This window comes from Lactuca sativa, chromosome 7 (genome assembly GCF_002870075.4).
Source record: "Lactuca sativa cultivar Salinas chromosome 7, Lsat_Salinas_v11, whole genome shotgun sequence".
Classification (NCBI taxonomy): Eukaryota; Viridiplantae; Streptophyta; class Magnoliopsida; order Asterales; family Asteraceae; genus Lactuca; species Lactuca sativa.
Window position 1 is genome coordinate 117,566,369 of NC_056629.2, and position 27,468 is coordinate 117,593,836.

Sequence of the window (27,468 nt, forward strand, 5' to 3'; positions counted from 1 at the left end):
ACGGGCTAGGATCCGTACAGAGCTGTCAGAAAAGCTATGCTGATCAGCGCCGATCGGATCTTGAGTTTTAGGTGGGGGACTTTGTTTTGCTAAAAGTGTCGCCATGAAAGGGGGTCATCAGGTTTCGGAAGAGGGGAAAGTTAGGGCCCCGATACATTGGTTCATTCAGGGTTTCTGCCGGGTGGGCAAGGTGGCTTATCGTTTGGATCTGTCAGACGAGCTTAGCCAGATTCACAACACCTTTCATATATCTCAGCTTCGGAAGTGTGTGACGGAAGAGGCAACATTTATTTCATTCGACAACATTCAGGTTGATGAGAGCCTGAACTACATTAAAAGACCCATTACGGTTTTGGATAGGAAGACTAAGGTTCTTCGTAACAAGGAGGTGAAGCTGGTAAAGGTGCAATGGTAGCACTGAAGAGGCTCTAAATGGACATGGGAGCCGGAGGATGATATGCGAGAGCATTACCCCGATCTGTTTGCGTCTACGGACTTCGAGGACTAAGTCTAGTTCAAGTGGGGGAGAGTTGTAACACTCCAAATTAGGTATTACCTTTGGAACCCTTGAAATTATAAATATTGCATAATGGTCCCTTAATTACACTGGACTTACTTTAGGAGTACGCCTAGCGTACCATGCAGGGATGACCACGGAGGGCCAGCACGCACGTTGGGCGTACCAAAGGGTACGCGGGGCGTACGTGACGATTGTTCAAAACCTAATTTCCGGACATAAGACCTATATAAGCATCCTTATCTCATTTGAGCCTCCCCCTAACTAGCCTCCTTCACCCTCAAACGTCCCTGAAAACCCTAAAATTATTCGAGTGTGTGTTCTTGAGCTTGTGAGTGATTAAACACCATCATTTTGGTGTGTTAGCTATAAGGAAGAGGAGGAAAAAAGCTTGAACGTGGAAGAGCTCCTGGATCTTACATTTTGAGCAACTTAGGAAGCTTGAGGAGGTAAAAAGCTTTCACCTTCATCATCATTTTCATTTCTAGAGCTAGGTTTTTCTCTATAGTCCCTTTTTTTGTTCTTGGGCCACCCCTTGAGAGTTTGTGCAACTCTAGAGCTTAAGGAGGATAGATCTGAACTCCTTTGATCCAATCATAGCATAAAAATGGAATCTTGATGGGTGTTTTGACCTCATGCATGGATTAAGACTCTTGGAAAGGTCTTAATGGGTTGTTAGGAGCATATGGAACATGTAAAGGCATAAAGTTGCCAACTTTATGCCCTAGGACGTCTTAATGAACTCAGATCTAAAGATTGGACGTTGGAACATCAAGTAATAAGCACTTAATGGGAAAATGTGCTTAATATGTTTGTACGTTAGGCGTAGTATAATGTACGCAGCGCGTACATCTCAAGGACTCAGTACACTAAGCGTATAGGAGTGGTATGCAGGGCGAACGCACTCAGATGGACTTGGACTTGTTTTGGGCTTAAGAGCCCTTTGGACCTTAATCAGTCATTAGGTTTGGACATGTTTTGAGTTAGTGGGTCAATTTATCTGTTTTAGGCCATGGTTGCTAAAGTTGGGCCTTATTGGGCCATGAGCCCATTAATGATTTTGGACATGGACTTTGGGCCCATTAGCAAAGGAAGACTTTTGGGCCATTATGAAAGGACTTGGGGTTTGGGCTCTTTAATTAGATTATGTTCAACCCTAACCTTGGGTTAATGGTATTATTGTTCAGCACGGGTGTTCACAGACTGTTAGGAGAGCAGCTTTCGGATTCAGTAGATAGAGGTGAGTCTCCTCACCATACCAATGGGTCGAACAATGCTGACCTATTTTGTGATATGTGGTACACTAGTTGGTTATATGATATATGGTATGTTAGTTATATATGTGGTATACTTGTATGAAAGACCATGGGGGGAGCCTATGACACTTAGATGTCAGACCATGTAGACAGCCCATGGCTTTCCTATTGAAGACCATGGGGGAGCCCATGGCACTTGGATGTAAGACCATGTGGGGAGCCCATGACTTTCCTATTAAAGACCATGAGGGGAGCCCATGACACTTATGTATAAGACCATGCGGGGAGCCCATGACATCCTCGACTAAGACCTTGGGGGGAGCCCACAACATCCCTATATGTTGTATGCATGACTTATGTAGCTTTTATAGCTAAGGTGGTATATGTGCTTATGTGGTCTGTGTAGGGTATGCTCTAGGGAACTTACTAAGCATTAGCTTACAGTTTGTAGATTTGTTTCAGGTACTTCTAAGCCCAAGGGCAATGGCAAAGCTTGATGGCGCTACATGCACTCTCCGACATTTGATTTGATAGTACAATCTAATATTTGAAATAAAATGTTGATGTTATGGATTTGAAAACAATTGTTAGTGATATTTCAAATTTTATGGGAATGTTTTGGTTAATTAAAAATGAAAATTTTATTTAAATATTTGAGTTGTTTCAAATAATATATTTTGATAACTTGTTGCTGGCCTGACCTTTTAAGATCATATGTTATTACAAAACACATTTTAATAATTATTGAACATATAAACACATTTTAATATTTTGATAACAGGTATTGCCCCTACAAAATAATGTTGTTAAGAATGAACATAAAATCTCATTAAGCTTTTCCATTAAAGCTTTTAGATATTTAATGAAATGCACAATTTCTCTTCGCCGTCTTAATAAGTTTGAAATTTCTCTTTCAGAGGAACTTTCTTGAAAAACATAAGTTTGATTGGAGAACAAAATGAGACCGTAGGATAAAGTATAACATTTTTTGAAGGTTTAAATGTTATTATAAAATGGTGGATCTATGTATTAAAAATTTATAAAATAACATTTTTTGAAGGTTTAAATGTTATTCTACTTTTTATTGTATATTTTCATTCTATTATACATTGTGGACTCTGTGGACTTTCGGTGTAACTCTACCGATGTGCATATATGTATGTACAAATGTTATCTAATATAAATCCACTTGATGTCTTATTAGTAAAACAATTATATCGTTTTACACAAAAAAATTCTTCCTCATGTCCTCATGTCTTCAACGTTTTCTCCAATGGCATTTTGCAAAACCCGATTGTAAAACCGGGTTCTTCCATCAATTTTACAGTTTCCATTTTGATAGAATTATCCTTCGAGCTAATTTATACGTACTTGGTGAAATTAGAGTTGAAATATTACTCATGAAAAATATCTCATAGGACCTATTTTGATATCCAAGATTGTTTAGTTATAACTATTGCTCACCAACATATGTACGAAGAGGTGACAACAAAAAAGAAACTTCAATAATAAAAGAGGAAGAGGTAAGGAATCAATAAGTGAAGGATAAAGAATTTGTAAATTAAGTTGTAGTGCTTCATGGTTCCCGTTGAAAAGTTCACACATTCCATTTTCCTTTGTGCAAAATTTCATGGGCATCTAAAGCAAGTGATTAGAATGTTGGATCAACTTGCAATTTTTATACATCTGTTAACTAAAAAGTAAATGAAACTTTATGAGGCTTGTTGTAGCTATTTGTTAGTGGAGTCGTAAAGTTGATTTCTTTTTTCGGGCATTAATCTCTTGTTGAATTGATTGATTTATAAAAAGCTTCCTCCAAATTAAATACTCAGCCACCTACTAGTAAAATAATGATGCTTTCTATCATTAAGCCCATATGGCCAAGAAAGACATGCATCCAGCCCCTAGAAGAAGTGACACATTTGCTCCGAACTGAAGCCTTGAATTGCTTTGCATCCTTGGGTTCATAAAATCGGCAGCAAGAAGGTCAACCAGTGCCATGTAAATCAGTATTCCACCCGAGCCAGAGTTCAAGATTCCTTCCACTATCAGGGATTTAGTGCTGTCTTGTTTGTAAATATTTGATATTCCAACACCTACTGCTATTCCTATCGGTGTCGTCAGGGAGAAAAATATTGCCATCATCGCTGTTGACAAAGATTTATATTTTGCCTGCAAATATATGCCCCACACCCACAGTATAAGTGTAATATTCATATGCTTACTAGTGGATTAATTGGATATCAGCAATTATAGAATATGTTATTTGATTCTCTCTCTCTCTCTCTCTCTCTCTCTCTCTCTCTCTCTATATATATATATATATATATATATATATATATATATATATATATATATATATATATATATATATATATATATATATATATATATATATATATATATATATAATCAAACCAACCAAAAAACTTGCTAAATTGACTTATTCGATCAAAGTAATACCTGAGAGATGCATCCACCAAGTCCCATGCCTTCAAAGAACTGATGAAAAGACAAGGCTGCAAGTAGAGACTTTATGGTCGAGATATTTTGGGAAGCCCCTAACGAAAGTCCAATTATTACCGAGTGAACTATGATTCCCAGCTCCAACACCTAATTAAGTAATCTAACACATGTCAACACATTGGTGCGTACATAATAATAATAATAGTGTATTATAAAGGTTTCAATAATAATAAATTTTAATTACTTGGGATATGATACGGTGCCTGATGAGTTCTGAATCATGAACGGAGCCATGAGCATGGCCATCTGTAGCATGTGCGTGGACATGAACATGACCCGCATGGTCATCCATAACAGCGATACTACTACTCCCGGACTCAACGTCTACCACCTGCTGTGCCTTTTGCTTTTTGAAGTGCATCTTTCTATAAAAGCTGGTTGCATAGGTGTCCACCATAAGGGCCCCGATGGCAGAAGTCATTGCAACAAAACCGGCAAAAGGGAACTTACCCCATGGATTCTCAGGAAGGCATGGTGAGGTTAGATGTTGAAATGCATCCGGTAGGATGTGGATAAAGCCGGTCGCTAGGATGACGCCAGCAGCAAAGGCCTTGATCATGAAAAATATGTCATTATCAGGGTTCAGCGCTTCCACTCTCTTGCCGAGCTGAGGGATGCTCACACCAATTCCACCAGCAAAAAGGATGGTGAGCATAGCAGCTATTTTGTATTTAAGGGACTCATGACTGCTGTCGCTTGTGGTGGTGGTGGTGGCGCTGTCATCCTCCACCTTGCAATCTGGTGCTACCATTGTAGGCAAAAGAGCAAGAAACAAGACCATTAGATTCATGGTTTTCTTGGAATACAGGCGTAGATGTTGGCTCATTGTGAGTGGGTCCCTCTGTGTCGTTCGGATTACTACTTTTCGATGGAAGTTTGTGTGCGAGGGACAAAATGTCTTTTTGATTGTTTTGACAGAGAAACCTCTGCTGGTTCATCAATATATATATGTGCAATATATATATATATATATATATATATATATATAAATATATATATATATATATATATATATATATATATATATATATATATATATATATATATATATATATATATATATATATATATATATATATATGTTCAGGTTCATTTGAGACCATTTTAATTTTGTGAGACCGTGAGACCAAATCTAAAAATAATTTTAAAATGCAAAATAAATGGAAAAATCCAAAAATTCTTTTTTTAAATGTTATTTTCGGAACTTGAATTAACTAAAAACAATATAAAAAAATATAAAAAAAATAAAAAAAATAAAAAAAATTCCGTTTTTTTTTTTGAAAAATACGTGAAATATTCTAAATAGAATATTTCACTGACATATTCTAAAAAATAATTTTAAAATGCAAAATAAATGGAAAAATCTAAAAATTCTTTTTTTAAATATTATTTTCGGAACTTGAATTAACTAAAAAAAAAATTAAAAAAATTTAAAAAAAATTCTATTTTTTTTGAAAAATACGTGAAATATTCTAAATAGAATATTACACTGTACATATTCTAAAAATAATTTTAAAATGCAAAATAAATGGAAAAATCAAAAAATTCTTTTTTTAAATATTATTTTCGGAACATGAATTAACTAAAAAAAAATTAAAAAAAAATAAAAAAAAAATAAAAAAAATAAAAAAAAATAAACAAATGCGTCTCACGGTCTCACAAAATATAAGTGGTCTCAAATGAACCTAACCCTATATATATATATATATATATATATATATATATATATATATATATATATATATATATATATATATATATATATATATATATATATAGAAAAGTGAATTTACCTTAAGGATATATAAGCTTAGATATTCAAACCCAATATAATTAGTCGTTTTGTCTGATATATATTCATTATAATGTTATTAAACTTCAAACCCTAACTTTATTTACTTTGAAGATTTTCGAAATTTCACTATTATCTTCCTCTTATATCACATCTTTTTGCGGAACACATACTAGAGTATATATATATTATAATTGAAAATGAAAAGTATGTAATAGAAAGATTAATGTGAAATTTATATAAATCATAGTAGTAAATCAAGTTAGAAATTGAATTATTAAAACATTGGACAATTAAAATGTATATATATGATGCAAAACAATATAATATGATGAGTTTGGGTACCTAAGCTTATATATCTTTAAGAGTATATTCACTTTTTCTATATATATATATATATATATATATATATATATATATATATATATATATATATATATATATATATATATATATATATATATATATATATATATATATATATATATATATATATATATATATATATATATATTGCAAATGAATATTTTTCCCCAAACATTTTCAAATGATTTTTTTTAAATAACTTAAGACATTAAATCCGTTATCTAAAAGTGCATCACAAAAACAAAATCTCGTAGAAAATGTGTGTATATGTTTGTCAAAAAGAAATTTCATATGTGCACATCTTTTCGAGTTTTTTTAGCAAGTATACCTACATACGATCGACTTAACTTTTCAAATCATTTTTTTTAGAATATATATATATATATATATATATATATATATATATATATATATATATATATATATATATATATATATATATATATATATATATATATATATATATATATATATATTTTGAGAGAGAGAGATGGGGTGGAAGGAGAATAAAAAGGGGTGGCTTGAGTGGGAGAATATATGGAGAAGAAAGATGGAGGGACAAGAATGAAAGAGGGACAAGAATGAAAGAGGGTTGGTCTCAGTCGTCTAGGAGTTAGAAGTAACAGTTTCCACGCTTCAATTTCTCAATTTTATCAAATAGGCCAAATCTAAGTTTTTTTTATCGGTGTTAATTTCTATACTTAGGGAAGAGTATGTTCGCAAATAAATTTTTATAGTATTTAGTTTTAATAAATAAAATTTAACTGAGGAAAACATTTGTTCCAAAGTGTGTGATTAAACTTTTATTTTAAACAAATGCTTATAATTCAGAAATCATTTCAAATAATCTTTAAGATTTTTTTTTAACTTATTTACTATATGGTTTATACATATCAAAAGTTTACATTTATTTTTTCCGAATACTTCTATCCGAATAATAGTTACATCATTAGTTAGTTTTACAAAACTTACCCTTAGTGAAGCTTAGTAGAACTCGTTGATCATTTAAATGCATCATCAATAGGATGATGATTTTGTAAACACTTTTCACTTTTTTTTATTGTCTAAACATGCGTTTGGATCGTACACCACCACAACCAGTTTCTATTTTAATTATTCTATTATTTCTTTTATTTTCTGAAAAATAAAATCAACATTACATGAATTTTTAAGGCCATGCACTTTTCTTTAGACCATGTCGATTTGTTGTCAATCAATCAGTTTTTTTAGAATGGCTTTTGAACCTGTGCTTGAGTATAATAATGAATTTTCAAATATTCTTTACTAAACTAGCATTGTTTTGTAATCCAATCTTTGACCCTCTCCATTCATCCTCTACTCTCTTTAAATTCAGATTTTTTTTACCTATAACAAACGGGTGTGCAACTAAATATAAATAATTATTGAAACTATTGTATTTTTAATGTTCAGTATCATTATTTATTTTTGTTTTATTTATTTTGTTAAGGATTTTGTCATGAAGGTATCTTTTGTATATCATGAATTCTTTGATTAAGCGTGTTTTGTTAAATATGTTGGTCAAAGGGTTAGTCTTGTTATTCTGGCATAGTTTTGGGTTGTGGCTCGTTTTTGGTAAACTGCATGTGGAAGACACGCGGATCTTTAGCCGATCCATGGGTCTACTTGAATCCGTTGACCTGAAGTATAAATGTAGTTCATGGAGTTGTGATGGTCATAATTTCACACACAAGTTTTTAGCTCTCTCTCTTTTCTCTCATTTACGATACACAGAGTTAGAGTTAGGGTTTTACTCTTCCATTGTTATGGACTGATCTTGTATGATCAGTTTAGTTTAGGTTGAGTGTTGTATATGAGGGTTTTTGTAATGAGATTTCTATGTAAGTACTTGGAAACCTTCTTATTCTTTTTCCTTAAATGATATAAAAATCGGTGATGTTGTGCATATTGTGTTTTTGGAGTGTTTGACATGGTATCAAAGCTTCACGATTCAAATCTTAAGCTATCTGACAATTGATGGTGTTTCGACGTCGATCATTGAAAGGTATCTTTGTTTCTTCTTTTGTTTCTTTGTTTCCTTGTAGATCTTCACTCAATTTGTTTAGATCAAAAGGTCTCTATTGGAAATTTTTTGATTTCTTCTATTTGAGTGAAAATCTAGGGTTTTCGCTTTGATCTATGGTTTTTGCTCCTAAATTGAAACATTGTTTTCTTTTTCCTTTCTTTTAGATTCTGGTACTGCGAGTGTTTTTTTTTCTTGTAGATTGTGACATCCCAGAATTTAGGTCAAAGATCGTGGACGGTCAATTCACAATAAATCTCTTTGTAATTTGAATAATTGAGTTTTAGCGCATCTTCTGAAAAATAAATGAGTTTATTTCAACTATTATAATATACCAGATGGTATCTTACTTCTAAATGTGTAAACTGACAAATGAATAAAACAACTTAAAGTGCAACCATGGTTAATGCGTCTGTTAAGACCGGTTGCCACACTCGATTTAAACAAATAAAATTTATCACTGTTGGTTGCACTAAAAATATGACACAGGGAAGCAGGGTCTAATCATACGGACACAGCCTAACGGTCAATGTCTTTTTGCACCAGACACAATCAAGTCAAGAAACATAAAATATAAAAAAGGTGGGGGGGGGGTGTTGAAATAACAAAAAAAAAAACTAAAATTTGCAGTGATATTAAAATTAGACGAAAACCAATATTAAAAATGATTTCAGTTCAGCTGCGACTTTCCTAATCATGCAATCAGTTCAGATCTTGTTATTCAGAATGTGCTCTATCTAAGCTGGTACTGAGAAAAACTATCAAACTCTAGTATAATCTCTTTTACCTAAATTAGTTAACCAAAACAAGCTCTTTGAATTAACCCTAACTTTTTTACTGTCTAATTAAATAAGCTCTTAATTAAATAAAAAAAAACAGCTTTAAGTTCTGTGTAAAATTCCCATCATTACCCAATACTTCTCACAAGCTCGGAAGCGTAAAGATACGATTTTTCAGTTTATATCAGAGTTAAATCCCAAAACGGAACCAGTCTGATACTTGTTACTTTTTACCAGTTGACAATAATAATTACGGATTCTATTAACTGATTAACTGGAATGATAAAACCCTAGCTATATGATCAGACTAATAAAAATTAAAAAAATAAACAATTATTAAGCTCAAATCTGGAAAAAAAAATAACGATAGAAATGAAAAAAAAAATCAGATATGATAACCGATCATATGAAAAGTACTAATCTATACAGAACTTAAAACTAAGATTTAGCCAAACATGACTAAAAACAAATCTAAACTAGATAAAAGAAACATTTACTAATCAATCTAGATAAACTATATGAATGAGATGATTCGCAGTCTTCAGATCTCCAAAAGTCGATGAAAGAATTCAAAAATCTCCTTCAGAAGTGGTTTTCATCGTCTGGAGCAACTAATTATGAGGGTTGTATTTAAACTCAAGGCGGAAACTTCTTGAAAAAGAATATGTTAACATGCGATCCCAGGTTTCCTTAAAAATGCGGATCGGGCTGATTTCATGACGTACAATGCTTATCTGGACTTTTGGAGAGCATTGGATCGCAGCTTCTTTAAAATCTTTTCGGATTACATCTGAACGAAGCCCAAAGTCAAATTTGAAATTTCCGAAGTTATGGCGGCCTAAAGCTACGATCATAGGTTTGCCCTATGTGATCGCATGTTCTTTTTTTTTTGTAACGACCAAAAATTTCAACCAATTTAAAATTTTCGAAAACAACCCGATTCCATTAAAGTTATTACAAAAAGGTTTTCAATACAATTTATTTTAAGTATTCCCAGAATCTCATCACAACATAAACACGAGGAGCGGTACGATCACGCCTTCGCCTAGCCACGATCTCCTAAAGAACCTGAAAAACATAAAATCACAACTGTAAGCCCGAAAGCTTAGTTAGATATCCCCAAAATACCAACCACATATACCATACACGCATAACATGCCATAACATATCCGATCACAGAACAGCCATGCACTTCGGGTCTACTGTGTGACTGGTCTGCCGCACCGGCCAACTATCCACCTGGTCCACCCTCCGAGTCTAGCCAAACACATCGAGTCTGCAGTGTGATTTGTCCGCCCGCACCGGGCCTTCAATCCACCTGGTCCACTCTTTGAGTCTACAGTATGACTGGTCCGCCCGCACCGGGCCTTCAGTCGGCCTGGTCCAGTCTCTGAGCCTCGGCACGTCTGGTCCGCCCTCTTGGGGCCTAGAGCCTATCCGGACCGCTTGCTGGGCCTTCGGGACAACCGGTCCGCCCTGGGTATCTTGGCCTACAGCACAAAGCAGGACCTGCCTCAACCCAACTCCAGTCCAAACAACCATGTGCACATAAACATACAATCATATAGCAATTCACAGTCAACAAGCCGATCAAACAGATCACATAACATATCATCATCCTAACCAGGATACCAACCTAACCGGTCACTAGCATAGCATCACCCTACCTCTCAGAATACCGATCTCAATCAGGTCTCTAACATATACCATCCTAGCTACCAGGATGCAAACATATCAAAGCAATAACATAACAACAAATACCCGGATCTCAATCCGATAAGGGCCGGCCTTGGTGCCTTAGACCCTGATGATATAGTGAGGATAACTCACCCCGAAACTGCCGGCTGAATAGATAACCCAAGCTGCTCCGATCACTGATATGATCTCCACCACTGGACAACCACCAAGGCACTGAACTCAAAACAATATCCAACAATTACCAAAATGCCCCTGGAAACCACTAGTCAACCCTTGGTCAAAGTCAACCCCTGACTGACTCTACTCATCGAGTCAACCCGATGAATCACCGAGTCCCCATGCTAAAAAATTTCCCAATCCGCGACTCAACTCACCGAGTCACCCCGAGACTCGTCGAGTTCAACAACTCTGAGTCCACTCACACACAACTCACCGAGTCATCCCTTGACTCACCGATTCACGGCTCAACCAGAAAAGATTGGGGACTCATCGACAAGACTCGCCGAGTCCAAGAACAGACTCGTTGAGTCTAAGGCTATCTTCAACCTACTCGCCGAGTTGTTCTTCCAACTCGTCGAGTCCCAGCCTATCTTCAAGCAACTCGCCGAGTCCACCCATGTGACTCGCCGAGTACCACCAAGTCTGAATCCATACAGAGGCTTTCCAAGCCATGCAGATGATCCAAACCATAGATCTACCCTTCCTAAGGCCATCCATCACGTAAAGTGGCAAACTTTAGGTGAATCCAAGGAGATCTAGGCACTTTACACTCTAGGGCTAGGGTTTGGGACAAAATAGCTCCTTCAAACACTCATCAACAGGGACTTTATGGCATATAGGACCATCACAAGCTTAGATTTGAAGTAAAATCCTTAGATCCAAGCTTTTATCTCACTTTAGATGCCATACCAACCACCACACATGAAGCCATGCAGAAAATAGCTTAAGGAAATGGTTCCTTACCCTTGGAATGAGCCCAACCAATTGTAGATTGCTATTTCCCCCAAGCTTCCTGATACAAGCCTCCAATCTTCAAGCTTAAAGCACCAAATATCCTTCTCCAAGCTCTAATTCACTCAACAATGGGGTTTCCTCATGAAATTAGGGCTTCTGGAACTCAAGGGATGATAAGGAGGCTGGGGAGGAGACATAATTTTCTTTATATAGGGCTCAACCTCCGGATTTAGGGTTTCCTCCACTCAGCACCAACTCGCCGAGTCCACCCATGCTACTCGCCAAGTTGGTCACTTAACACGTGACAAGAGTCGCGACCCTACTCGCCGAGTCCACTCATGGACTCGCCGAGTCACTCCATCCCATTTTACTCTGTTAGCCCTTCAACTTTACTCTTGCTATTCCGGGATGTTACAATTCTCCCCCACTTACACTAGGCTTCGTCCTCGAAGCCTGCAACAACTCAACTCTTAGAAATACTCCTGCCACGCATCACCTGGCATTAACCCAACCAGGTTCCTCAAATCACAACCATAGAACCAGAAAATCACTTTCTCCTTCCTTACGGTGTCCTGACCACCGTCTCGAGCCGGCCACCGGCTTTACGCTCTGATAACTCCACTTAACAACTGAGTACTACTCATGATGCAACACTGCTCCAAATCACAACCATCACTCGACCCATATGAGCTAGAAAATAACCATGCACCACCGGATTCCCGATCCGAGCCCAATTCTAATCATTCTGCTGATAGAAAGACACATTCTTCAGAGCAACTCCCATGAGTTCTCCTTTTGCAATCACATACACATGCTGAACTAGCTCTAGCACCCTCAGGTTGGGAAAACCCGATACACTGATGACATCTCCAAACATCCCCCAGGATGAACCACTACTATATACACAATTTCCTGATCAGAATCACACTGAGAGCCCAAGACTCCCTCCCTGCATCCCTTCCGAGCCCCTTGGCTCTACACCCGCGGAATTCCTTCCGCGACCTCAGCAGACATCCCAAACCGGATGTGATTCCATGCCACTGCCACAATCATGATGCTCAAATCCCATAATTGAATCACTATAATCATAACTCTGCTCTGCCGCTTTAACTTCAGTGAATTTACACTCCCTCTCAGAGTTACACTCCTCTCTCTTTCCTTTGCCAAGGAAATCCACTTGACCGCCTTGTCACTCCGACAAGTGCCACGGTGCTCGCCCAATGCTACACCACCCCTACATAGCATAACCGCACACATGCTCTGACTCTGATCGCAGGGACTCTCAAGCCCATGCACAAACTCCACTAATCAAGATCAAGAACCCGGGGCCAGAACTTCTAATGCCATCATGCCGCATAAACACAATCCATATCCTCGAACCGATCTAACAACGCCTGCAGAGTCTTCAGCATGACTGGACCGCCTCACCAGGCCCTCAGCCAATCTGGACCACTCTCAGAACCTTCAGCCAATCTGGACCGCTCTCTGTGCCTTCAGTCTGGCTGGACCATCCTCCGAGCCTTCGGCTTGACTGGTACGCCTACCAGCCTCCAGTCTATCCGGACCACTCAACTAGCATTCATCATTCCGAGCTATCTCTCCGGGAAATCCTCCCATGCATACTGTTCTAGCCCTCTAGGGGTTCCGAACTCTATTTCCATCACACATAATCGATCCCGGCCTGATCCCAGGCCCTCCACAATCAAATGCTCTAGGTCTGTATCCCGCCCCGCATGCCCGACACCTGCTCCTACCAGCCTACACTCTGGGCTGACTGAACACTGTTGAATCCTAAACAGCTAAGCAACCTCACATGCTCATCGATCTTCCAGAGAATTTTCCAATTCTCCCCCACTTATAGCACTGACTATCAAACACCGGTCGCCATTACCGACCACCCAAAACAACCCTGCACAAAACCAACACTTACACGCAGACTGCTTCCCACAAGTATAAACAACCTTAACAAAATCCCATATCAACACTGATTATCCCGCTCGAAAGAACTCAATCTGCAGCTAACCACTCCTCAGAAAGCAGATGCTACCCGGCCTTCAGACCAATGCCAGGTTTCCACTAACAACCCCCCCCCCCCCCATAAATGATAACCACGAAACTCCCAAAACTAAACCCATAGCCATGCCATAACCCTCAAAGAACAACGAATACCACACCGAGAAGCACACAAAGATACTAGCACATAAACAATACACCACAATAATCACAAGATAGCAAGACATCAAGGAAGAAACATACCCGTAGCTACATCCGGCACTGCTCTGACCTCCTCTGTTGTAAGCTGAAAAGCACGACCCCGAGCCCTTGGGGGCTCCGCTCCACCCTGACCTCCACCCGTGATCCTCAAAGTGGCCGGTGCTGGAGCCTGCACCGGTCCTGCAGCGAGCTGTGGACAGTTGACCCTCAAATGTCCAACCTGATGACAACGATAACAAATCCTCAAATCCCGAACCGACGCTGACTGCCGACAAACCTCGCATAGTGCCCCTCCTTTCCGCACTTGCGGCATACACCACCGAACCTACAAACTCCGGTGTGACCCCTCCCACACTTCCCACAAGTGTGGCTGCTCAGATCTCCCACTCTAGCATCAACGGTCTTGGATCATTTTGGCGCCGGCTGCGACTGCACCGGAGCCTGCCTCAGCTCACGCAACTGCAACTCAATCTCTAACTCACGCCGCTTGGCGGCCTCCTGCAGCTCCAACAAGGTCTCGCACCTCTGCGTAGACACAAACTGTCCGATGTCCCTCTTGAGCATGCTAAGATATCGAGACATCTGAGCCTGCTCCGAAGCGAACTCTGGGCAGAACATCGCCTTCTCAGTGAACATCCTGGTGATCTCAGTCACCGACTCTGAATCCTGCTTCAGCTCAAGGAACACCTGATCCAATCTCTCCCTCTCAACTCGCGGAACATAACGAGTGCTGAACATCTCTCTGAACTGATCCCATGAAACCGCAGCCCTCTGCGCATCTGAATATGACCCCGTGGTCAATCTCCACTAATCCTTCGCCTTGAGCCTCAACAGGTTCAGAGCACACCTCACCCTCTGCTCAGCAGGGCATGAACACGTGAAGAAACACCCCTCCATGTCCGATAACCACCTCATAGCAACAATTGGGTCCTGAACTCCATCGAAGGCGGGAGGCTTCGTATTCTCGAAGTCCCGATACTAAAAGCCCCGACCAGCTCCTCCCCATGCCGCTGCTACAGCCGTTGTAGCCGCAGCGGCAGCCGTCTCTGTGAGAGCTGCATAGCGCTCATCAAAATACTCAACCATGGCGGTCTTGATCGACCCAAACAGTTCCGGCAACTCGGCCCGGAACAACGCAACAACCTCATCATGCAGGATCTCACGAATCCTCGCATCCAGCTCGCACGTGCTCATCTGACCAATAACCTCGGGCGGTACTAACCCGCCTGAAACTCCCTCTCCTGCTCCCGATCCTGACCTGGATCCACTCCCAGCATGCCTCGGAATCTCCATACCGAAAAACACCACAAAATCTCAGACACTTCCCACTAATCCGGGAACCAACTCTCTCAACCCAACCCTAGAGGTCATGGTTTCCCTGATACGCGTATGGATCTTGTGCTTCAGTAGTACGGGCCCATACTACCTTCCACACCTACCCATATTTGTATGAAGTACTACCACAACACCCTAGTCAAATCATGCATAACAATGCTCAACCCTCACTACTAGAGGAACACTGGAAATCTCTCACAAGGAAACCCTAGGCTACAGGCATCACAAATCAGGCAACATTATCATGAAATCTTGAAGATCCCTAGCCTAGCACTAGCATGCTGTTCTATGAAGGCTCAAAAACAAACATCATGTATGGTATTTTGGGGTTACTTACTGGCTCCGGCTGATTGTACCTCCGCGTCCTCCTTTACTCATTTTGAAAACCATTTTAAATTCTCTTTTCAAAACTCTCCTCGATTTGAGACTGGAGTCACACGAGTGTTCCTCCAATTCACTCAAACCAAGGCTCTGATACCAACTTGTAACGACCAAAAATTTCAACCAATTTAAAATTTTTGAAAACAACCCGATTCCATTAAAGTTATTACAAAAAGGTTTTCAATACAATTTATTTTAAGTATTCCCAGAATCTCATCACAACATAAACACGAGGAGCGGTACGATCACGCCTTCGCCTTGCTACGGTCTCCTGAAGAACCTGAAAAACATAAAACCACAACTGTAAGCCCAAAATCTTAGTGAGATATCCCCAAAATACCAACCACATATACCATACACGCATAACATGCCATAACATATCCGATCACAGAACAACCATGCACTTCGGGTCTACTGTGTGACTGGTCCGCCGCACCGGCCAACAGTCCACTTGGTCCACCCTCCGAGTCTAGCCATACACATCGAGTCTGCAGTGTGATTGGTTCGCCCGCACTGGGCCTTCAATCCACCTGGTCCACTCTCTGAGTCTACAGTATGACTGGTGTGACAACCCAAGTTGTCCCGTTACATTTCCCCGTTACTGTTAACGGAATATTCCAGTTTATAAAAGTTCCGTTAATTAGAGGTCGTCAATTAAATAAACATTTCAGTTGTTTATGTTTAATGTGCTGTTAAGTCGTGATAAAAGGAAATAAAAACACATAACACACATTTCCATTTATTTGGAAAATGTTAAGTTTTATTATTACGACCACTAAATCGGGTGCGACCAAAAGCCCCGTTTAACGACAGTATTGGGTAAAATTCCACTGAGCCCCGACTCGAAACCCTATATAAAGATGAGTGGAGTCCATTGGAGACTTTTTACACTCTATCTCTATACTCTCTCTCTAGACTCGTTTTCGCCCCGAATCCGCAACCAAACGCTTCCAAATCGTAAGTCGGCTTACCCTAGCTTATTCTAAACATATTGATTTGTGTTTATAGCTAAAAATTCGGACTTAGAAGCTGTTAGAATGGGGTTTACGGCCTAAGCTCCTCCTTAGGCCGTAAACCCCAAAATAAAGGCCAAAATGACCCCCTAAAGTCCCTATAAGCTTGGAAATAAATAGAGGAATTAGCCTAGGAGTGTTTGCACATTTAAAACAATCATTTTGAGGCTTAAAAGAAAGTTTACGGCCCAGGCATATGCCAAGGCCGTAAACACCTCTTAAACATGTCAAAAAGCCCCAAAAACACTCCCAAACCACCCTAGGGCTTAATACATAAATTAGGGGCTTATCATTTCGGGTTTAAACCATTTAAACACATCAAAATGGAGGGACAAAAAGAGTTTACGGCCCAGGTATGTACCAAGGCCGTAAACTCCCCAAAACATGCCCAAATGTTGGTTTTTACCCCCCCCCCCCCTCCCAAATGGCCTTAGACTATTTCTATAAAATGCTAGGAAGGTATTAGGGTTTTAAAACTTCACAAAACTCAAGGAATGAGAGTTTACGGCCGTAAACTCCCTTAGGAGTTGTCCCTAGGCCGTAAACTCCCTAAAGAAGCCCTTAGGAGCCTTAAACCCACTCATGCCTTTTTGGAATTGTACTTAGAAAAATCCCACTAACAAGATTAAGCCCTAAAACACACTAGATACCCTCACCATGAGTTTACGGCCGTAAAATCATGGTGAGTAGTCCCTGGGCCGTAAACTAAGTAATAAAAGGTTACTCTCAGAGGGTAAACTTCATTCCTAAGCCATACACACCTTTAGACGCTACCCAGGACACCTTCATATGTTAAATAGGTCATTGAGTGTGTTCAAGTCCTTACGTGACACCGAACGCCCAAACGACACCTTTGTCGGACCTACTTACACCAGGTGAGTTCATACCCCTGAATGAACCTTTTAATGTTTTTACATGTTTTATAGGGGGGGAATACAAGTTAAACATGTCGGTTATCATATCAATCACATGTGATTGATAACCCGCATGCACAAGATTTTACGACACTGTACACTGTTTTACCGAGTAGGACACTATAATGGTTTTCTAAAAGGTTTTCATTCGTTTCAAAACTCTTAATTATACTGTTTTATCCTATTTCATTTTAAACTGGTTTATGAAAGATTTCCAAAGGTTTTCAATCATATTTTACAAAAGAATACAAATTATAATTTTTCCCACGAGTATAAAGGCTTTTCCTCAAAGTTCCCTTTTACGACGTATATTCTTACTTGTTAGTTGCTACTGCTTCGCTTTCATGTATTTTAAACTCCTACTTGATAATGCTTTCTCTTCGTGATACGCTTATACCTGTTATTGCCTCTATTTCACTTATAAATGTAGTCGCTTATACCTAATAGACGCTCTTACTTCACTTATTGTCGTCTTTACTTCGTGATACGTTTATACTTGTTCGACACTCCTACTTCACTTGCGACTGCTCCTACTTCACTTGTTAGAGACTCCTACTTCACAAGAATCACTTCTACTTGATACACACTCAGTCGTAGTTAGATGTATGTCTGCACTTGTATAGGTACGTATAAGTAATGATTGAAAGACTTAGGAAGGCTCGTCCGCCCTATTTCCTTTTCTTCGTTGAGATGTGGTCTGGTGGGATCGGATGGCCGTCCGAAGGTCGTTTGATTCATTAGTTATATATTATGTATATGAGTATGGACATACAGGAATTCTCTAGTCAGTTCAGTTAAGAGTCTCTACCTCTAGTCTAGACTTACATTAGAAACACACTACCCACTATTTGGAAGTCTCTACCTCTAGTTCAGCACTTACACACTACCCACTATTTGGAAGTCTCTACCCACTATTTGGGATGCATCTTCAGGACACGGCCTTCTCCGTCGTCTAGTTGGTAACCAGAATCTCCTGTAGGGAGAGCGGACATTGTGTGTATAGATCTATACGGGATTGACAACCCCGCGCCCAGACTGCTAGCTATAGTCCCAGCCTACCAGGCCAACGGGTGAAAGATGTCACATTATAGACGCTTGTCGGGCGTCTGGAACTCTAGTCAGTATGGTTACGAGTATCCCGGGTTACCTTATAATTCATTGGCCTTAAGGTAATGGTATTTCACCGGCAATTTACACTGTATGTTGGTAATTCATTTTCAGAGTCACACTGTTTTAACCTTACAAGACGTATCTTTCATTTGATACTGTATGGGGTCTGTTTTCTCTGTTTTGACCTTACAATATGTATCTTTCATTTGATACTGTCTGGGGTCTGTTTTTCACTGTGTTAGACCTTACCAGTTGTACCTTTCATTTGGTACCTTCTGGGGTCTAAGTCTCTTCTTGTTAGACTGAACCAGGCATGTCGCTAGTTCGATACTCTCCTGGAGTCTATGTTTCCTTTGCCTTAGTCAGCAGTCCTCACTGCTGAGGCATATGTTATTTCCCTGTTTTCTCTTGCTTTTTTTAATAATCAAATTCAGTATTTTGATAATGATAGCAATTAAGGGACAACCACTTTTTACCACATAACACTGACCAGTCTTGGTAGAAGGCTGCTTTTATTAAAGAAAATATAGGATTCTCTGGAAAGAACTCTAATGCACTCTAAACACTTAAACTATTACTTTATAAAGCTATTTGAATGAAATGTCACTAAATACTTATGAACTCACCAGCATTTGTAAAAATGCTGATACTTGTTTTTCAAATAACTTGTATTCTCAGGTCAGAAATTAGACAGGTACATCCCAGGAGTTGTTGATGAAGATAGCTTAGTGCCATGTCGTACTTACTTATATTTACTTGTATTACTTTGATGTATTGTAATGTAACCATGTAAAATTATTACTATTAATGCAATGTTTTGTTGTACTTTGATTACTATAATGCATGTGTTGTGATACTTGACATGACGTCATCCACCCTAGAACGTTTCCGCCGTTCCGATTTTGGGGTGTGACAGATTGGTATCAGAGCATTGTTTATAGTGAGCTAAGTATATCAATTCATAAAAGATATACAACCTATAAATACAAAAGGGATAAAACACTCTGACCAAGAATTATACTTTAAAATATAACCATATTTTACCAAAGTATAATAACATCCAAAACCTAAACACTCGAACACAAGTATCACAAGAACAACAAGAATAAAAGTCTTCGGATGTTGAGCATTACCGTCAAACCTGGGCAGTTATGTAATCGTAAGCTGGAATAAATGTAGCCTGATCAACTACATTTATTCGAGATGCGATGAACGTGTGCTTGGGAGTGATAGTGGTGTTGCAACAGGTCTGAAACTTACCAACTAGGAATGCTAGAGCCAAACATAAAGTTAAAATACTATAGGAGTATTTTGGAACACTAAAAGATTCACACTAATCCCAGAATCATAATCAGAAGATAAGAATCAAACAAGAATTAAAATAGCATAGGGGTATTTTAGAATCCATAACCAGCCATGTGTGAAGAACTAAAAAGATCTAAAAAGATCCTTATTGATATACCTACAACTATAGAGGGTATACTCCCAAGGTTACGTTATATATAATAAGGATCCCATAGGCTAAGAATGTGTGGTTTCGCTCTATTTCCTTTTCCTCGTTGGGATGTGGTTCTAGAGTAGTATCACATATTCGAAGGCCTATCAGATCTAAGTTATATATGATTTGTATACCCTGTGTAATCGTAGCAGGACTCGATATGGATCATCCAGTGAAATGTTAATAATCTCTTAGGATTCTTTAGACATTTCCATTCTCGCACGAACCCTGTAGACAACCCTATCCACTTCAGTGCTTAACAGAAGAGTTGAGTCCGACCCTGAAGAAGTTCATTGAGAAAATTTCTTGTTCGGAAATAAATGAACTGGGTCGAGACTATTGAATGCACCAAGTGCCCATATTCTTTTAGGGACAGTGGTGAGAGATTCGCCTAAGCTTCCGAGATTCCAGTCATCCGTCATGAAGCAATGAAACCCAGAGTCGGATTCGGAGGCAAGGCGGAGTAGAGATTCAATATTTCCATACGAGAAGAGAACCCTAGGAAACTACCCGAAGGAAACTAACGCCGATTCCAGTCAAAGATTCGAGGCAGACCGAGGGAGCCAGCACATAGAACCCGGGAATTGTCTTTTCCTCGTGTTCGTCACGCTAATACACCCTTAAAATAATACAATTTAGTGAGTTAGTGGTTACACTACTCACGCTATGTGTTAGGTAAATCGTCGTTTCCCGTTGCTAGTTACACGATTAGAGCGGATCCCCGCATCTCTATTGAGGGAATTTTAGCCATTTGCCCTTGTGAGCCTCTCTTTCCGTAGTTTCGTTCCGAACCGTTCTCAAATCTCTCCAGGCAGGAGAGTGGAAACCTTTCCCAGTATAAAGGTAACTTAGTAGGAACGACTCGCATCTTATGGCCTTTTTCCGATACTCATACACCCACTTCGATTACCAGGACTACATCATAGGGATGTAGGTCGACACTCAGACGACCAGTACCCAAGGCACGGGAAAAATTTATGCCTAATACGTTTAGGACATAAATGTCCAGGGTTAACCATCGTCTCTCATTACCTTCTATTCATTTCTATGTAGGAAAAACCATGCCACCGAAGAAGCGTAACCAATCCGCAAGCAAGAAACCTGCTCTCTTATTCAATGAAGCTACGTTCCAAGCTGCAGTCTCAGCAGCCGTAGCAGCTGTCATGGCTCACCTGAATGCTAACACCACCAATGTTAGCAAGGGCCCTGTTGGGATTTCCAATCCTGACGATGGACAACAACAACCAACACTTTCATACCCAGTCACCCAAGAACCTTCACCGAACCCACTAAAGAGAAAACTCAAGATTGAGGAGGGAAGTACCTCGGCTCAAGGACCTTCTGAAAGGCGATGAGCTGAGGCAGTCTATACCCCTGTCAATCCTTCCCTCCCGACCTCAAGAAGACCATACCTAGGAGACCTTCCCCACTGCAGCAAGTGCAGCTACCATCATCATGGTGCCTGCCGGGAACTCTTATGTGCTAGGTGCAACATGAAGGGGGATACTGCTCGTGTATGCAGAACTCTGGTGGAACGTATTGCATTAATCGCCAATGCAGCGACCAAGCAGGTTTGCCGCCTATGTGGCGAGTTTGGACACTTCAAGAAGGATTTCCCAATTGAAGGAAACAACAAAGACACAGAAGGAGCCTGACTCTACTGCTTAGAGAGAAGCATCAAGGAACTCGTTAGATTTTGGTACGTCTCTCGATCTCGAGTAACTAAACTAAAAACAATAAAAGACTAATCCAAATGTAAATTCTTTCCAGTAGGGCGAAAGTCGCAGCACTATTATAAAATTTAAAAATTCATAAGGTAAAACTATAATGGATAAACATATACGTTATGGCCATGTATATTTAAGATGGACAGACTTAGAGTGAGCGAATGCCGCCTCATTTCCTGTTCCTCGTTTGGTTGTGGATTTAGGACGGAGTCGCTCAGTCAACAGTCCTCCCCACCTTAAATATACATGACTAGTATATGTGAGGCGATTATAGAAATGCCTTGTGAGAATCCAGTCATGAAAAGGTACTCTATTCGGAAACACTTAGAACTCTCTATAGTTCCGCGTCGACTCTATCGGTCCAAGTATCCGCGGTAGTGATACACAGGACAAAACCCGAGACGCCTAGAACATGTGTGCCTGTTCGGCACATGACTCTATCGATCTTCATTATATATCATGTCGGAGTGTGCCAACTTCGACGACTCTATTGATCATGGTTTGACTTCGTGCAACCATGTGTACATTCTTAGTGTTGTGCAAAAAGAACTTTCTCCATAGCCATGTCGGCAAATAAAGGTTTTCCCGAACCTAAACCTAACACAAATAATCAAACATAATGCGATCCGTCAATTGTCTCTCTTATCTAAAACCTTCCGAAGTACCTAAGAGAGGGTACCGTACGCTGTTGACCGACCCCTCGTAGTCATATGGACACCGAAGTGAACGACAATGCAGATACTCCAGAAGACGATAACCATCCGAAGCATACTTTGTAGATTCCCCAGAAAGACCCTTCGCACCTCGCACATCAGGTTCATGAACCCAGTGAACAGAACTCATGAGACTGACCACTATAACCAGGTATATGCATAAAGGTGGCATATAATTGAGATCAAAAAGATTTAAGGTGTGTGTTTCCTCCCTATTCCCTGTTCCTCGTTGGGTTGTGGGTTTGGGGTGGAGTCGCACAGCTGAACATCCCGCTGACCTCAATTATATACTGCTTGCATACACCCGGTATTTGTAGTTAGGCTAAGCGTGAGCTCTACCACGAACCTCTTAGAAAATCCCTTCACCCTATTCCATAACATAGGAGCCGGAGTCAAGAGAATCATTGCGGGTTAAGCTAGTAAAGTTCCGAGTGATGAGACCCTATACTCACTAGAATTGACCTAGACCGAGGAAACTCAGAACCTTCGGATGAGTAGTTGCAATAGATGCTCGCACTACTCAGGCACTTCGTCCACCCTGTTATAGACAAATAGTGCCTATCATCCTCCACCCTCTTGCATGGAGGAAATTGTCGTCGCCCTGTAGATGATAAAATACATTCTCCAAAGTGAACACTAGGATGCCGAGAACCACAGGATAACCTTCGCAGCCAAGAATACTTGGTCAAGTGCGAAAGTAGTTGCGTTAAGCCTCATGACCCGGATCCCGAAGAGATCATAGGCTTGACACCAGCCCTGGTGTTAGTCGAAGGTTTATGCAGGAACATGCGCTTTCCACACTAGAGTAAACCAAAGTCTTGGAAAATCCTTGGACTATTAGGTGTTCCACGAATACTATCTCACGCAGAGAGAGTAGAACCACCTCCTGAGATAGTCCAACACTCGTCTGGTGAAACCCTATCTCCCCGACCCTTAGGGTCTCCATGTCTCAAGAATCGTTAGTGCAGGTTCATTTTGCACAAGCTTGAGATAGACACTCTACAGCAAACTGATAACCATAGTCGCGCAATGTGACATCCCCAAAATCTCAGCCAGAAAAGACCAATTTCATTTATGCTTTTTAAATAATTTCAGAGTAAATACTTTTGATTTAAAAGAGTTGCGGAATTTGTTCCCAAAACAAAACGTGATAAAATAATATTTATGAAAGCATTTCATCAAGAGATGTATTTTCATTATATAATCAAAACTCGGGATGTCATGTTCCGATACAAACCATAAAGCATAAACGATAGCATTACAAGTCATTCAACAAATATATACATATACAGACTTGTAAACAAAACAACTTGATGATTCAACCATCTTATGCCCTCGCGCCACTACCTGTAATACAAATAAAACTTAGTGGGTCAGGCTTGGGAGCCTGGTGAGCATATAGGGTTTTCAACCCACAATAAATAAGTTATATTTAATTTCACCAACCAACACTATCCCGATTACCCATTCCCGTTATCCTCACTTTACGTCCCTAAAATAACATCTATCTCAAGGGACCTAATCTAGGATTTTCATCGGGACGGACATCACTGCTAAGGGGTTTCCTCAACAATAGATATCCTAAAGGCAACCATGAGGGGGATAGAGTACACCGGTGAACACATCGTTCACAACACCTACAGGTTATGAACCTGCTAGCGTTCCACTGGACTGTCTAGAAAGAGTCCGTGGTCGTTATCCATACTCCGCTGAATAACTAGATCAACAACAACAACAACATCGAGGCCTCTCATCTGTTTATTACACACCAACTATCTACCCATGTTCTACCCAACATATTAGTAGATAAAATATATACTTTCATACATAGTTTGAAACCTGTATATCATTTTCATTCAATATATATTCCACATAACAGACGAGGCATACCCACGTAACACGTATTTCATAAAAAGCAATTCAGATCTATGAGATGGAAGAGGGTGAACATACATTCACACACATAACAACAAATTCTACCCATAACATGTATTTCGTATAAAATACTTCATAATCATGCGTTAGAAGAAAGTAACTACACACTCACACATATAAACAACAATATACTTAATACACTCGAACCATACTTGTATTATTATCGTGTTTATGAAAGGTAGTATACACTCACTTGATCAGAAGATGATTGGACAGCACTACGACTTGCAGAAGTAGTAATCCTCAGTAGACTTGGAAGATCTTCACAAAAATCGAACTTCTCGTGGGCAGAGCTTCGACTCGGGAACCGCACTTCTCGGGATCTTCGGGACCTTGGGACTTGCCTCGGGGCTCGAGAATGATACCGGGGCTTCGGGATATTTCTGGCATGCAAATCGATGCAAAACGGGAGAGAGAAGAGAGAAAATGAACAATAGAACCGGCTGCCCTCGCATCCTATTTATAGGAGGCTGGAGCCTCAGAGTACGCGGGGCGTACATGTCCGAAATCAGCACTGCTTACGTATCCGAAGTCCTCGAGTGCGAGTGTCGACATGCTCGGAGTACGCGGGGCGTACTTCGGATCGGATTGCTGACTCCCCTTCAGATAATGCCGGAATTTTCAATTAAAAATAAATACAAATTAATTAATAAACTTCGGAAATTCATATCTACTTCATGCGAACTCCGTTTTCAACGTTCTTTATATCCACGCGAAGGTGAGACTACGCTCTACAACTTTCGTTTAGACTCCTTCGGCTAATTTCGAATTTATTTTTATTATTTATTTTTAATAGGCCGCGACAGAAAAACTTCGTTATAAATTCATAACTTCTTCGTTTGACATCCGTTCTCGCCTAACTTTTTATCGCTTCGGTACCAACAACGAGACCCTCGATCCTCGTTTAGAATGCTTTGGCTAAAAACCGCTCGCTCTCAAATCGAGTATTTCAGGCTGCATACCGCAAAGTCAAAACTTCGATAAATCATAACTTCCTCATACGAAGTCAGATTTGGGCGTTGTATATACATTCGGAAACCTCGTTTCAACTACTACAACATTATCCAAAGATATTAAGTTTATTTTACACTTAAATTTTGACGCTTATTTTTATTCTTAATTAATCAAACCACATAATTAAGCAATTAAGCACAAAACACATAATACTCAAATAATACACTCTTATTATTTCAAAACGGGTTACAAAGGTTAACCTAGACTATTACATTGCTAAAAATGGCAAGCCCGGAAACACATGCGTTACAATTCTCTCCACCTTAGAATGATTCCGTCCTCGGAATCACACATCAACAAACAAATGCGGATAGCGACCCATCATGTCACTCTCTGTCTCCCAGGTGAGATTCGGCCGATTCGCGTGTTTCCATCGGACAAGCACTAACCCAACCATCTTGCGTTGCAATTTCTTAGTCTTTCGGTCAACAATTGCCTCTGGTTTCTCAATCAACCTTTTGTTCTCATCGATTCTCAACTCCGAAAGTGGAATCATGTCGGGAACTTCTCCCGTGAACTTCCTCAAATAACACACATGAAAAGTGTTATGAATTCCATTCAGTTCTTCTGGTAGTTTGAGCTTGTAAGCTTGGTTCCCAATCCTCTGAAGAACTTTAAACGGTCCAATAAACCTTGGACTCAGCTTTCCCCTTTTACCAAACCTTATAAGTCCCTTCCACGGTGAGACTCTAAGCAAAACCGAATCCCCAACCTCAAAAGTCATCGGTCTTCGCTTCTTTTCAGCATAGCTCCTTTGACGATCCTGAGCTGCTAACATTCTTTCCCTAATTATTTTCAACTTTTCAGCAGTTTGATGAACCAACTCCGGTCCCATAAACTGCTTTTCCCCAGCCTCAAGCCAACAAGACGGCGTACGACACTTCTGTCCATACAAAGCTTGGTAAGGTGCCATCTTAATACTCGAGTGGAAACTATTATTGTAGGAAAATTCTACCAAAGGTAAATGTTCATCCCAATTACCTAGGAATTCTAAGGTACATGCTCTCAGCATATCTTCAAGTGTTTGTATCGTTCTTTCACTCTGACCATCAGTCTGCGGATGGTAAGCTGTACTTAAACATAACTTGGTACCCAATTCCTCTTGTAGACTTTTCCAAAATTGTGAGGTGAAACGGCTATCACGATCCAACACAATCGTTAACGGAACACCGTGAAGCCTCACAATTTCCATCACGTAAGAATTCGCAAGCTTTTCCATAGAACATTTCTCCTTGGCCGCTATGAAATGCGCACTCTTAGTGAATCGATCAACGACCACCCAAATCATGTCGTGACCATTCTTTGTTCTGGGCAGTTTAGTGACAAAATCCATAGCAATGTCTTCCTACTTACCCATTGGCACAGGCAAAGGTTCTAAACTCCCATACAGTTTCTGATGTTGTGTCTTTACTCTCGCGCAAGTCACACACTCAGCCACATACTTTGCAACATCAAGCTTCATCGTCGGCCACCAGTAGTAGGGTTTCAGGTCCCTATACATTTTAGTGCTACCGGGATGAATTGAGTACATGGTCTTGTGAGCTTCTTCCATCAGAAGATCTCTAATTCCTCCGGACATAGGTACCCAAATCCGATCTTGGAACACCTTCAGTTAGTGACTGTTTACACCGAATACCAACGTTTTGCCCAAACGTTCCTCATTTCGGTCATTCTTCTCATAAGCT

At 39.8% G+C, this 27,468-nt stretch overlaps 1 protein-coding gene across 1 annotated transcript; it reads right to left on the reverse strand.

The window, feature by feature from the left end:
• Positions 1-3,312: 3,312 nt before the first annotated feature.
• Positions 3,313-5,222, reverse strand: LOC111897073 (zinc transporter 1). Its single transcript, XM_023893042.3, has 3 exons — positions 4,484-5,222; positions 4,237-4,386; positions 3,313-3,945 (listed from the first exon to the last, which is right to left on the reverse strand). The coding sequence occupies exons 1-3, from the start codon at positions 5,123-5,125 to the stop codon at positions 3,640-3,642; spliced, it is 1,098 nt and encodes a 365-aa protein (XP_023748810.1). The 5' UTR covers positions 5,126-5,222; the 3' UTR covers positions 3,313-3,639.
• Positions 5,223-27,468: the final 22,246 nt, after the last annotated feature.